At 30.0% G+C, this 15,136-nt stretch overlaps 1 protein-coding gene across 4 annotated transcripts in view; it reads left to right on the top strand.

Annotated features, from left to right (window-relative positions):
• Positions 1-15,136, top strand: part of Wdr62 (WD repeat domain 62) — a 148,136-nt gene that overhangs the window by 38,630 nt on the left and 94,370 nt on the right. Inside the window, exon 2 of one of the 4 annotated variants that reach the window (XM_067045774.1) lies at positions 1,208-1,306. The exons of the other annotated variants lie outside the window; for them this stretch is intronic. Within the exon in view, the coding sequence (XP_066901875.1) occupies positions 1,268-1,306 (39 nt within the window). The 5' untranslated portion in view covers positions 1,208-1,267. The remainder of the gene's footprint in view (positions 1-1,207; positions 1,307-15,136) is intronic. 4 annotated transcript variants of the gene reach the window in all.

Here is a 15,136-nt window from a genome sequence, read left to right as displayed (position 1 = left end):
TTGACTACCGTCAAAATAGCCATGAAGAAGCCCTGCAACGTGGGGCGAAACGTTGGCTCATTAAAATAGTATATTTCTACTATTTGAGTTTTTTTTTTACCGCACCCGGACGGACCATATTCCTTTCAACTTTTTTTTATTGTTTTTGCAAGATTATTCCTTTTCTATATGATGGTTACATGGTGGATTCAGCTAGTATATTCTAGATATATCCTCCTTATTATTGGATTGGGAATTTTTATTCGTATAATTTTTTTTATTATATGCAATACTTTCTATCTATTATAAATACAGTTTTTAGTGATCACCGTGTAATATTTTATTTTACACTCAGGTGGAATAATAATAAATAAAAAATATGACGTAATATTTTTTTATTTTTCCCACATACACTATATTGAAAAAATAACACAAATTGAACTACAGAATACTTGTAAATTACAGTTATATAATTTGAGCTTCGAGTTGTACAGTTAAATAAATAAATTGGAAGATTATTGATTGACCGTGTGTATAAATGAATGGAATATGGTCCGGGTGCGGTAAAAAAAAACTCAAATAGTAGATAATTATAATTATACTATTTTATTGAGCCAACGTTTCGCCCCACGTTGCAGGGCTTCGTCAGGGCTGTTTTGACGGGAGTGACCCACTTTGTTTTTGACTGCCGTCAAAACAGCCCTGACGAAACCCTGCAACGTGGGGCGAAACGTTGGCTCAATAAAATAGTATAATTATGTACTATTTGAGTTTTTTTTTACCGCACCCGGACCATATTCCATTCATAAATAAATAAATGTATGATTTGTAAAACATGGGTTGGTCCGCCGCTGGGCGATTAGGAGGTAGTTCCCTAGTGATTTAGTAATTTAATATTTAATAAAAACTGTATATTCTATTGTATCACCCATTCTTGTTTTACATGCTACTACTGATTATAAAGTCTTTTAGATAACCAAACCACATAACTACTTATGACAGGCTAACCAATGAACTACCAATTCTCATAATATAATTAAGATATGGTTTAATTACCTTTTTTAAAATAAGAAATGAGTCGTGTTATCAATTTTCCAATTTACGTTGGACTGTAATTTTAGAACTACGTGTTTTTTTTTTTTTTTTTACCAAGAAATGATATTTTTGAGTATTCTCTGGCAGTAAAAGTTCTGTTATTAGTTTTTTTAATTATTATTGTTCTACTTAGAAATGAAAAAGTTGAGAAGAGGAAAAATGTCTATCAATTTGATTGACATGTAATGGAACCATGGGGCTGAGTCAGAAACGAGAGCTGCCTGCTTTTCAGGTTAGTGAGGAAAGATGGTATTAACAAATATATACATTGACTAATAAAAATCATTTTTAATTGTATACACCTACAAACCTTTAACAAAAAAATCACTAATCCTGGTGTGAATTCTCACATTTTGATTAGAGGCTATAAAATGAGGACAAGGATTTTCAGGCTGTAAGAAAATAAAAAATAAAATAAAATCTAGAGTAATAAATTCTAACTAGTTATTTTCCGGCGTGAAAATTTCCCAGTACTAACTTTTTACTTTATTTAACCTTTTCTTTTTTTTTTTAATAGTTCACTCTGATAATAATTTTATAGGAGTTTTACTAACGATATTTTTTGTTTTAATTCACTGCAATGAAAAGATCAAACTAAAGAAAAAATGTAAATTAAATCTATTACTAATCTATTTCAACCATTCTTATTGGTAATTCTACACACGAAAATATTTGTATTCTGATCAAAAAATGCAGGTATAATATTGTAAACTACGTGATGTACTTTTCATACCAATAGTCTGTCAAATCCTCTCAGATAGAAGATGATGCAGTGATCCTAAAAAAAATTATGTTAAAATCATTCCTTTGTTAATTAGTAATAATTGGTTATAGCTAAATTATTGCTTAATATTGATTATAAATTCTTCTTTATGACCTTTATTTTTAAGTTTCGAATTTTAATAGTTCTTAAAACAAAACCTTTCCAAAACTCCTTAAGTTTTATAAAATAATTAAGTTCAATAAATTGTACGAACTCGATCCAACTTCCTATTTTAATAGATTTCATTATTTTTTAATTAAGAAATTATGACCATGCTTTGTTTAATGTATGACTTAGAGATCTGCTTTATGAAGGCAAAAATATATAAAAAGGCAAAGTGTAATTAGTTTCCAGATGTTGGTGCATATATTACAGAAGATGACTTTTATTTTATTATAAGTTTACATTTAGCTGAATTAATTAGCAATTCAGATTCCTAATAAATAATAATTCATGAAGGATCATAAAATATTATTTGCCTTTGTTATATTACATCATTGTATATTACTTTTATATGATCACTATCAATAAATTACACGCAATATTATTATAGCTCAACAGTATATATTCAATAACACGTTGATTGATTTGAAATAAATTTATGATAATGCATTTTTTTTTTGCAATTAAATAGTGGTTAACAATTTTTTCCATTACTACCTCTTATTTTCTATATACTATAAAACATATACACACACTTTTTTACGTTGAATAAGAAAAGATTCCAATAAGCTGAGGTCACTTTAAAAAAAAAAACAACTAAAAAAACTTGTTACCTTCAATACCTTCAAGTAATGTATAAAACAAGGTCATGTAGCAAAAGTCACGGAAAAATGATTTCAGTCCACTTGTTATTAACACTGAAATTTCAGCCACGTCTTGTAAGGAATGACAATTAGTATCGCATGGTGAAATCGTTTGCATTTATCTTAAATAATATTTTTTGTAATTTTTTTCATCTGATCAAGAATTTTTTTTTTAGTAAACGAGTTGACTATTTTATTTTATTTCCCTAGAAAATCTATCGTCGTTATTATCCAAATAAGAGAAAGCCATTTTTTTTTTTTTACAAGACTACCAAAATATTTCAATTTGTTTAAATTATTATGCCTGAGAAATAAATAAGTTAGTTTTAAGTTAATTTTTGAAAATTTGGTTTAAAAATTTTTCTCAGATCGGTCTAAAACTATTTTTCACATGGTAAAAGTAATGTATACATTTGATAGATTTAAGGGCAGTAGAAATCCACTGTAAAATTAATTCATTGTCTAATATTTCAAATTCAAATTAATCTCCTAGGAAGTAGGAGATACATGTATGAAAGATTTTATGATTTTGGGAAAGAATTATTGTTAAACAGTTAAGGGGATTTGTTGTTTAAAATAATTACTTTTCGGATAAAACTTTTATTTATGGGTTTTTCTGGATGCTGAAAACAAAAATGCGAATAAATTATTTAACCTTATTTATTAGCAATCATCACAAGTAAATAAGATGTTTTATGAACATATGAGCGGTCTATTCTCATTGAAATCTCTCGTGTGTATTTTTTTTCTTAATATACGAAAAAAAAAAAAATGTGTAAATGTGTGTTTTTTAGAGGCAGAATAGTAAGAGTTAAATACCATATATTCAAAGAGAGAAGTTCTTTTTAAAACTATTACATTTTTTTTGTCAACTAGATAGGGATCATCGAAACCAACGCCGCGGGACACGTCTAATATTTTTAGATCTAAAATCACTAACAAAATTTTTGGAAAAATCTGTGACCCTTGAATGTGCCTTCTCCTTGTAACTGGGGATTGTATTGTCCATTCTCTTGGCCCAGTTCAGTCCAGCTAGTGTCTTTATTAACTCGACTTCAGTAACCTTTTATGCTTTTTAACATCTATTTATAGCTCTATAACATCTGCGGTTTTCTGTTCCTTTTTACGACGGTTATGTCTACGTCATGACTGACACACTTATTTAACGTAACGCATTTATCACTCTAAATTTCTTTCTTCTTTTCTCAAATATGTATGCATAAAATATTCACTAGGTTAACTTCTTCATCAGCTAAAGTCCAAAAGTGGCCAATGACTGCTTCGCTGGCTGAAACAACTGGGACACTGCCATTGAAGAAGAACTGAGGGGTCACCGCCCGCCACACCTTCTAGTGCCACAACGGTCGGGTTCTATCGTCGAGTTTCTTCCTGTAGTTAGAGGCAACATCATGTATTGATCCCAACTAGAGAAACCCTTTAATTATCCCTTAATGGGGTAGTAAATGCAGCATGTGGAGAGTTCTAAAGCCCTCTTGTATTACGAGTCTAATTTATTATTTAATCTTACCCATCATTAATTTTTCTATAAGAAAATCGATACGCGATCTACCTACTGTTTAGCTTCGTTATTATTTTTTTTAATGATTATTCAGGAAAAAAAAATGCATTGTTTTTGATTTCACATTGCTTCATTAATAAGATTGCGTTTCCTTCATCATAACTAAATAGTTATATATTTTCCAAATTAAGAATTATAATAATAATATTAAGGCATAATTAATCTTCATCTACTTACTTCACTCCACTGAACACCACTCAAGTTTCTCTTGAACATCATTCCTTAAATGTAACCATTTTTTTTTTTTTTCAGTTTTTATTTATTACTCTGCCCGCTTGATTACTTTTACAATATTTTTAGTTGTATTTACCTTATTTCTGGTCGGAATTCCATGTTCTACAGAAGTAAGTTTTCAAATTACTATTGTGTATTATGTTACCACTTCATTCTTTGAGACAAATATTCGATCTAATATTTTATTTTTGAAAACTTAAGTCTTTTTTTAACATAACTGGTCATTTATCTCATTTAAAGGGTATGATAAAATGTTAAATTTTTCAATTCAAGGATACGGTGAAATACTTAATGGTTTACGCAAAAAGACCGGTTCTCGAGCCGCGCCGTGTTATTTCAATATGGATGGTTATTTTCGTAATACCGTTCTATTCTACTTACTTTTTTTTTTCTATGTTGTTGAGATAGGTGTTTGTTTCTAGAAAATTTTTGAATTCGCATGATAAAGGATTTGTAATACTTTTAGTATTATTAGGAGTCGAGATTATTAAAGCTGTTTAATTTGAAACACTCAATCATTGTACTTTTAATATTTGAAAATTTTGAAACGTGATGAATTATCGATTTAAATTTGTATAGATCACATCATACTCAATAGTTTATATAAATAAAATAAAATCAATTTTGGAAACGTTTCCATGAAACGGAAATGCGGCTTTTACAAATGATTATTATAAATAAAAAGTAGGATTTGATTACTGAGATATAGGAAATGAATATTAGTTTATTCCTAAACTGTATTAAAAAAGAGTACAATAGTTATGCATGGGTATCATTGTGTTAGCTCTTGATGGAGTAAGAGGATAGAGAAATCCAGAATTGGCTTGTTTAATTTAGTATTGCTTTGGAAACTTATGCTTTATTTTTGCCATAAGAACAAAATAATGTAGTATTGTCCCATAGTCTTAAACCTTTCACAAATCTATTTTTGTATTGTTACCGCACTACCACATTAATGGTGAAATTCGGAACGCATGATTTAGAAACACCTTGTTTTGAAATCAGAAAGAGTTTTTCCTGTTTAAATGTTTAATTCTAGATCTTCCATTATATATTATTACTTCATGAATTATTTTTTTAAAAGAGTGCTGTGATAAAATGAACTAATTTTTAAATTAATTATTTAATTGAATAATCCGCACCCAAAATTAGGATGATTATTGAAACATCTATTTGATAACATAAATTCACCTTACATTTCAAAAATAATTATATAGTTTACAATAAAATGGCACAATAAGCTGAAGTACTAATATAATCAAATAAAGTTTCTAGAAAATCATCTAAGTTAATTTAAACAAAAAATGAAAATTTGATCTCAAATAATTTCCTTACAAATATATTACAGGGCGGCTACTGGAGTGAGAGAATAAATTCAGGTTTGGCTGCCTCGTTGGCAAAGCTGTGAAATAGTTCATCCCCCTATTTCCTGGCTGCCCTCTTACCCAATTAATTTTCTGATTTGATCGAATTACATGTTATTTTCACTGTTGCGAAGTCGTGCAACGAATATATTTGTTGGTTATGAAATTTATCCCAATTATATATTCTAGTATTAATTGGTTTTCAAGTAAATAATCTGAATCTTTCAAAAACTGTCATCTTTACTGTTTGAATTATATTTTTTGTTTTTATTATTATTATTATTTTTTTTTATGAACCTCTGAAACATCAAAACTCCAGGCTTGGTTGATGAGGATTACGTTGCCTTAATTTCTAATCTGAGAAGCAATCTAGTTTTCGCTTAATGACTCAACGAGATTGCATTTTACCCCGTTATGATTCAATTACTCAATATACATCATTGACAGTTAATGGACATAGATAATAACTACATATATTTTATTTGTCATGGTTAAATTCAAATGTACCTGAAAATAAAAAATATGGTAAAATTGACAAAATTTTAATGCGGTCTATGTTATTTTTTCTATATTAAAAAAAAAACTCCATCACTAAGTAGCTTAAACATATTTAATTTTTGTTACCATTTAAGTTTTCAATAGTAGGTAACGGTTATAACCTACAAAAACTTCCTGACTATGAGATTTGCTTTCTTGGAAGCGTTATTCTGACAGAATCAATACATTAATTTATCATTCTTGTGCCGTTCTCGATTGATTCCATCTTATGACTAGAGTTTTGTTCAAGGTCTAGTATAATTAAAGAAAACCGAATTTAGGAGGAAATAACAGCAAGCTTAAAGGCAGGGTTTTTTTGTTCTCAGTTGCATTATTCCTCTGATCTACCAGGTATAATAAAAAATACAATAAATCTAAAAGTATATTTGGTTTTACGATTTACTAGATGATACCTTTCCTACTGTTCTTTCCAAGTGCGAGTCCAAGCCTTGATACCTTAAAAAATACTCTTGAAATGTATCATAAAAATTCAGAAAATATATTCCGTTTTTGTTAAGTGTTTTATTATTTCAATGGTTCTAGTAGTTTTGAATGGTCCAAAAATCAGAATTTGTCTTATTTTCATTGAAATATAATTATTAAAATTTTATATGAGTAGAAGATGAAAAAGATGAGAATGAAAGATGCTGTTCTCCCTTTTCTTTGCCGACGACCAAACAGTGGTCACATATAGGAGAGATGGCCTGGAAGAAGCGCTGAAGGCCCTGAAAAAAAAATCCTGTGGGGTCTACAAATAAATTTTGATAAGACTGAATACCTGTTAGTCAATTGCAAAGAGGCCGCGGACCTTAAGATTAATGGAAGCATATGTAAGAAGGAGAAGGTAAACTCCTTCAAAAACAATAATAATATAGTGGGGTCAACAATAGATGGGAAAGGCATGTCGGAACCAGAGGTTAGGAGGAGAGTTAGGCTGGAACAAAGGGTGGCTAGAATCTTGCACATAGTCCTATGGAATACGGTCATATCAACAGACAGCATAAGGCGCATTTTCAGAAGAAATGTTGATCCCTCACTCAACTACGCCGCAGAAACCAGGACACTCCAAAATTACAAGGGGCAGAGATGGATTTCTGGAGGAGATGTCTGAAGATTACGCGTCTGGATAGCGTCAGGAATGAGAAGATTAACAGCAAGCTAGGGTTGACCGAAGGAGTTCCTCAGAGGATTGGAAGGAACAGATTACGATGGTATGTGCACTGTCAGCGGATATTAGAACGTAGGTGGCCGAAGAGACTTCTGCTATGAGAAGAACCAGGAAGACGGAGGGGAGGAAGGCATGGAGGACATGGCCGGGAGGGGACTTGAGTAGGAAGACTGGTGGGATAGAGAGATGTGGAGGGCCTCTCTGACTTAACCAAGGAACCCATTGAGGGATAAAAGCTGCAAAAGTAAATAAAGTGATAGTAAGGAGATGGTTGTGGATGTGGTAAGGGAAGAACACATATAAGTAAAAACTTATTTACTAGCCAACGTTTTGACCAGAAATTTTAGCCTTCATCAGGTCTAACAACAACTAATGAATAAAAGGATATACAGAATTATGAGGGAAGAAGAAAAAAAGCTTACATTATGGATACATAAATATTGTTGACAGACATAAATAGTGTAAGTGTTATAAGAAGATATAGGCTACATGAGAGGAAGAATATTAAAATTATCTAATAAGAAAGAACAGATAATAAAATACATATGAAAATGTAGTCAGTAAATATATGGACAAAATTATTAAAAATAAAAATAAAGTAATGAAAGAAGTAGAAAACAAAACGTATATATAGATAATTAAATATATAAGTAAAATAACAAGATCAGAAAAATAAAAATGTTAAGTTATATAATGCAAAAAAAAAGAAATATGAATATTTGAATTTAATTATAATAATTTAAATTAACGTTATGGGGGGGGGGGAAGAGAGAAAGAAAATATATTTATATTAATGAAATATGTAAGTAAAATACTGGAAACAAGAAACAAAATATAAAGTAAGATAGTAGAAGTAATTACAATAGAAGTATGACAATAACAATACGTGGTGATGTTAACTAATAACATGGGTTAGGAAAAATAAGAAAACAATAGAGAAGGAGAATTATCTAACCTAATTCTAATCATTTTATATATCCTTTTATTCATTGGTTGTTATCTTTTTTTTTTGTTCTTAGCCCTGATGAAGGCTAGAAATTCTGGCCGAAAGGTTGACACTAAGAAATAAGTTTTTACTTATTTGTGGTCTTCATTGACCGCACCCGCAGCCATCTTCTCCTTCGATGTATTATCTACGGTTAACTATTTTCTTATCATTATTTAAAACTTTATTTATTAGTGCTAAGAAGCGTTATTCTGCCAATGAATCTACAATTTTTTGTGTGGAAATTCCTGGTTGGAATTAATAAAATATTCAAATATTGGTATTAATCCATCGCTCCATTGCAATTATCGTTTTAATGGTTGGAATAACACATTTCAAGGAGTTCCTGTGTACTTTTTCAGACCTAACGGTCTTGAAGGAGACAGTGTATATTAAATGTTAATAATAACGTCAACTTTTTAAGTAAAACCTCTTGCCTTATATGAGAAGGAAGTGGCCGTTTCACGTGCTCTGTAGTTGAATGAATTATTAAGATTCTTGACCAGCCCACGTGAGGGGAAGCCCGTAGCATATAAGACTGCACCCATCCTAGGTAACATTACCTTTCTTGGGAGTATATCCCGTTCAAAAAGTTTTTTTTGAGAAAGGAATAACAAATTGAATTGTAATTTTTGAACTATTTTGAAAATTCATAGCTGGCTATACTTATACTCATCGCTTATCTTGAAATCCCTTAAAAAGTAAAATAATTACTTTTTACCACTATTTTTTTTTCTTCTTAATTAAATAAATATTTTTACTAATATTTTAATATAAAATGTATATCCTGCTGTGAAAAATCTGTAAAATGTTTCATGTATGGATTTTTATGATATAATATTTTTTGTTATTTCTTCAGTTGTGTCTTGCTGATTTTCTTTAAATATTTCTTTCTTCTTCTTTTTTATATTATTCATAAAAAGTTAACAAGTTGTAAGAAACTCTTCTATTTACCTTTTATTTTCTGTTTATTTGATAAATTTAGGAAATATTGCACCTAGGAAACTCTAAAATAAAGTTTCGAATGCATGATTTCAATATAACAGTGATATTTTGTGAAGGTGTTATTAGCTTTTCATGTCTTTAAACTTTGAAGCCACTTTGTGAGAAAAACTTTACAAAGAGTCAAATGATGTCAAAATGTCAGGATTAAAAAAAAATTAAAACTATTGTGCATTACAGTGGAAATATTTTTTAAAAAAATGATTTAAATGAATTATCATTGAATATAATAATCGTTAAGTTGAAAAATCTAATAGGAAACAACTTTCTATTCCTATTATAATAAATATTATGCAATATGCACCTAACGTTAACAATTTTTTAAAATATTCATACTAATTTCTTTTTCTATTTTTTAACTTAAAATATTTTTTTAATATTAATATATATCTCTCGTTTTTGGATTATAATTAGACTTATCAAAATGAACAGTGTTTTTTTTTTGCTTATTATGGGTATTGAATATTTTAACAAGTATAAACGCCATAGCTAAAATACATTCCTTTACTAGACTCCATCAAAAGCAAAGTCCAATAGAACTAACAAAAAACAACCATGATTCTTTCTAGGTCTTTGTCCACTCCTCGGACGTTCACCTATTCCTTTATCTTCTTACTCATTCATTCCTTATCTTCCCAAACAGATTAATACACCTAGTCACCTCAACGCTAAACATCCTTTATCATTAGCGGGTTCAATTGGCCTGGTTCCACGTTCGATCGCGGAATATGCCGTAGAAATTATCGTGCTATCTATGTAGGATTCGGGTGGATACGATCAACAATTGACTAAATATATTAACTCCAGCAAACAATAGAAATAATGTTGTGCCACAAGGATGTAATTCACTAACAGTTTGTTGTTTTGTTTGTTTGTTTTGTTTAAAAAATAATTTATATTTGAATTCCCCTCGTATCCGATCCTTACAATCCTAAATCCTCAATGCTCCTTTCTTTGTCACAAATAAAGTCATACGTATGTAACCGATCTAGCCCGAACCAGATATTATTGCTTCCTCTTCCATTCCTAACAATTCTCCGAGGCGCCTGAAAAGAAGATGGCCACGAGACTTGCTAATATAAAAACGTCGAGTGCTACCAATGGGTATTTTAAAAATAGTACCATTTAGAATAGATATTTCATAAGTAATAAATAAACATTACAGTTAACCTTAAAATACCAATGGTAGTAAAAGGTAATGCCCAACACGATTTATTCCTTTTTTTCACAGTAAAGCACTCTTTTCACACTAATTCACTGTTTCTTTTCTGTTTTAGAGGGATCGTTAAGGGAAAAAAACAAAAAACAATGCGTAGTTTCTCTACACGCCTGTAACACTCCATTTTAACTGAGATGAAATTTACTAAATGTATTATAATGTATAGTTGTAAATAGCAATAAATAAATTTTAAAAAATGTAGAAATATTAAATCATGAATTATAGAATGAATTAAAACTGAAATAATAATATTTTCAATTGTAGATGAAATGGTATAATATTGTAGTTGAAGTGAAAAACTCCTTCGCATCACTCCATTATAACTCAGATCCAATTCAGTGAATATGTTATAATGTACAGTTGTAAATTTGGATAAAGATATTAAATTTTAAAAAATTATATATTTTTGAACGCCAGGAGTTGTATAACTGCGTTGTACAATAATAAATACTCTTCTAAAAATAGTATTAATAATTTTTAATTCTAAGTTTGATCTCTGTTTAGTTTCTAAATTAAATGATTTTCTTTCCCAAATTTTATTTCTGTCAATGCTGGAACAGGGTATTAGTAATGTTATAGGTACTGTGACAACGGTGATGGATGTTGATACATAATTATATCTGGAAATAAATGTATTGAATAATACAAAATATTTAGTGAGTTAATATAGTATTATAATTAATATAATATGGTTAATGGCGGTCATTTCGGTAATATGAATATGACGGTGAAAATGTTTGTTCCACGATATTTGAAAGGAACAAAATTTAAGAGAAAATAAAACCAAGGTTAAGTGCGGGAAGTGTTTATTCCTTTGTCTCAAAATTGCTCAATCCGTGTCTACTGTCGAGAAACCTGCAAGCAAAAATGTACTAAACTAATATATTTCATATTCTGCGGATAAAACATTTGAGAGAAAAACGTTATAGCTGTTTTAAGATTGAACCTAGTCTCGAATATCTTTCTAAATGGAATGGTTATTGAAAACTGTCAATTTTGATAGGGATTTTCAAAAACCTTAGAAGTTTTAAGATGTTAAACAATCTGTGGTGGACTGTATACGAAAAATTGGAATCTTTTGATCGAGATGCCTCCTCATTTTTGCAGCGAACGTCTCGGTTTTCTGGATGATTTGGCTCAATCTTAAAAAAAAAAAATTTAAATCGCAAATCAGCGCCATGCACAAATTAGGTTTTATCTTTTTTAAATCATTTAATACAATTCTTACTTAAGACTTATATTTTACGTTTTCAATTCTGTTGAATTTTTATTAAAAATTGAAAAAAAAAAAATCTATCGCCCTCTGGTATGGTGTCTTGCTCAATGTCTTCCTCACTATCTATGTCGTCAATGTTGATAATTTGTGTGGCAATTGAGGCTCGTCAAACAAGATTGTTGAGTATTCAGCTTCTTGAGAAATAAAGCATCTACCATTATCTGCTCGCGTACTGGTTAATGGTTCTAACCATGGCATTCGTTTTAGCTCTCCCGTTGATGAAATTGTTGGGTACTGGTGTTTTTTTTTTAATTTAGGATCACTCAACAAATTTTGATCAAACCTCCTCTTGTTAATTACCAGAGTAAATTACCTACTTTGACGAAATAATAATAAGCAAGACTACAGATAGTGCAGCTGAGATTTTTTTTATAAATTATTGAAATTTCCAATACGAATTTCCCATAAATTGTAACAGAGAATATTTTTGGTACTTTAGCTGATATAAGTCTTGTATTTCTTTCTTCACTCTATTTATACTTCATCGTCCACATCCCATCTTCACCTCATTACATAACTGCATGCTAAGTAAATTACAGTTAAGAGTACATACGAGTGAAAAAACAATTTTATAAGAATACTTTTTATTAGTGTATCTAATTTGTTACTTTTGTAAGTACGACCTTAAAAAGTGACCTTCGGACCTAAATCCCCATTGGGCCTCAAAATGCTCTCACTTTTCTAAGTTTTGTGCTGGATCTACACGTTTGCCATTGCTCTACAAATCCAAAATACCTACAAATGCGAGGTGAACAAAGATAGAAACAAACGTCCATGTCCTCACGCTTTTTTGTTTTAGGGACCCAAACATAGTGACCTCGCCAATGTCAAATCTACAATAAAATTAATAACGGCCAATGTGCACTAAAACAGCTTTTTCTCAAAACGAATAAAGTGAACATTGGCCCTTCTGTAACAAAGGTATGTCCATAATTAATTTTAACTTTCATTCAAGTATTTTATGAGATATTATTAATTTAATTAACAAGGCATATAATGTTTCATATTTTGTACATATATACACCAATACACTAATTGTGTATTTTTGCAAAAATAAACCACTAAAGATAATTGATAAGATTTGAAACAATATATTACCGCTCATTTAAAAAAATTTAAAATAACAATCTTAAACTATAATAAATTATTGATTAACGATAGTTGGAAAAAATCTTTAATTTGTTAAAACACGGAGAGCACACATCTGACAGTTCTGAAACTATACTAAGCATAAATGTCTGGATACAGCACAAGCTTGCCCAAAAACCTATACCCGACTGGTCCCCCACAAATGCAGGCCATTTTGTACCAGCCAAAGAAGACATAAATGGCTTACTTCTGCTATGTTATTGGTCACCATATTCCCTCTCTACTATTCGTTGTGGCTATCAACCACGTCTACGTTCATATGAGTCTCTAGAAATGTTATTAGCTACATATTTTCAATTCCTTCACATGACCCATCGCGGCCATCCCCCCTCCGTCTGCTATAGATCTTCCAGCTATAACCATTTTTTATGATTCGGTGACAACTAGAAATGAAGTAATTTGGTCCTTTGTTTGTAAGAAGTTTAAATCTTAAAGGACTCTAAATAGGTTTCATAGATACTGCAAATGAATAAAATTTTAAATACATGCTGGAGATTTTATTGAATCTTATCATACCAATTTTTTTTTAATGTCATAGTTTATTTTTGCTACATTTTCAAAAACTAAAAAATATTCGATTCCTGAGAAAATTTAGAAATATTGAAATATTTTATTGAATTATTCGTCAAAAAGGTGAAATATGTCAATGTAACTCGTTTTTCGCGTGGCTTAAAACTTGTAATATAGCTTGATAAATAATCTTACAGTAGACCAACAGATTCGCTTAAGTGGTTCGTTTGGGAGTTATCTGTGTCGACCTACCAGCAGAGATCTCATGTCTATAAATCCGAATTGACAAGTCTTCTGGTGCTTATCATGTTGTCCATTATCTGGCAAATCCCGGTCTTTAAAGGCTATCACTACTGTATATGATAATCGTTTTCATCTCGTTTTGTTTTGGTATTTAAAATTGTTTCTTCTTATTGAAACTAGCAGCTTTTATACTAAGAATAATGAGCTTTCACTGCTAGAGGAAGTGACCAGAACAAAGTGTTGTAGTAGTGAAAGGAAAAGCTCACATGCAAATACAAAGGATCTTGAAATAGATCCTAGATGCAGGAAGTGATAAAACAAGTAGGCTTCCTCACTATATCCTAAATTTACTTTCGACGAAAATAATATAAATTATATAATACATGCATATACATTAATTGTGTAATTGATATATAAATTGTATAAATTTGTACTTTGACTTGTTACTTGTCTTCTCCGATTTTTTTCTCATTTAATCCTGGATATATTCCCATTTAGAATTATTATCTAAATAATGAAACTCATCTGCGTGCGTTTATGGGTTACTTATTGTTTTTTATTTAAACTATCATGTTTAAGCTCTGTGTAAAAAAAAAAAGCCTTAATTTAACATATCAATTTCACGTTGATCAACAGATAACGATTACAAGCTACTCTACACCGGTTACATTTATATCTTAGGAAGAATTAATCTACAATGAAGATATCTTATGAAAAAACACCAAACACCTTACCAAAATCCGTATGTATCTGAAGAGATGGTTTAAAATAAAAAAATATTAGAAATTAGAAGTAGAATAAAAAATATATTACCGGAATAGATGTAGTTAGTAGATCGAGCAGAAATTGCAGAATATGAAATGAAAATAATATGTCATACTCATACTAAATTAAATGTCCCCCCCCCCAATTACAACAATTGTGCTTATCACTGGTAAGCAGTAACTGCTGCCGCACCTCTATGCCAAATCTGTGAGGGAAGGGAAATACAAAATAATTTTTTCCTTACAACTACATATATACAACGCCAGAGCATTTATTATTTGTTTATTTATTCATTTTTATTATATATTTATTTGTAGTACTTTTTCTTGTTATTGTCTAAGTTTTAAATGTATTTTTTTCCATTTATTGAGACTGGTAATTATTTATTAAATAAATCAAAAAGTATCCTTGTATAGTCTCAACACTTTTTATTACATCAATAGTCCAACGTTTCGGCCATAC

This window comes from Halyomorpha halys, unplaced genomic scaffold (assembly GCF_000696795.3).
Source record: "Halyomorpha halys isolate HHAL.00 unplaced genomic scaffold, Hhal_1.1 Scaffold238.1, whole genome shotgun sequence".
Lineage (NCBI taxonomy): Eukaryota > Metazoa > Arthropoda > Insecta > Hemiptera > Pentatomidae > Halyomorpha > Halyomorpha halys.
The sequence above is the reverse complement of the archived record's forward strand: the minus strand, read 5'-3'. Positions and strand labels throughout refer to the sequence as shown.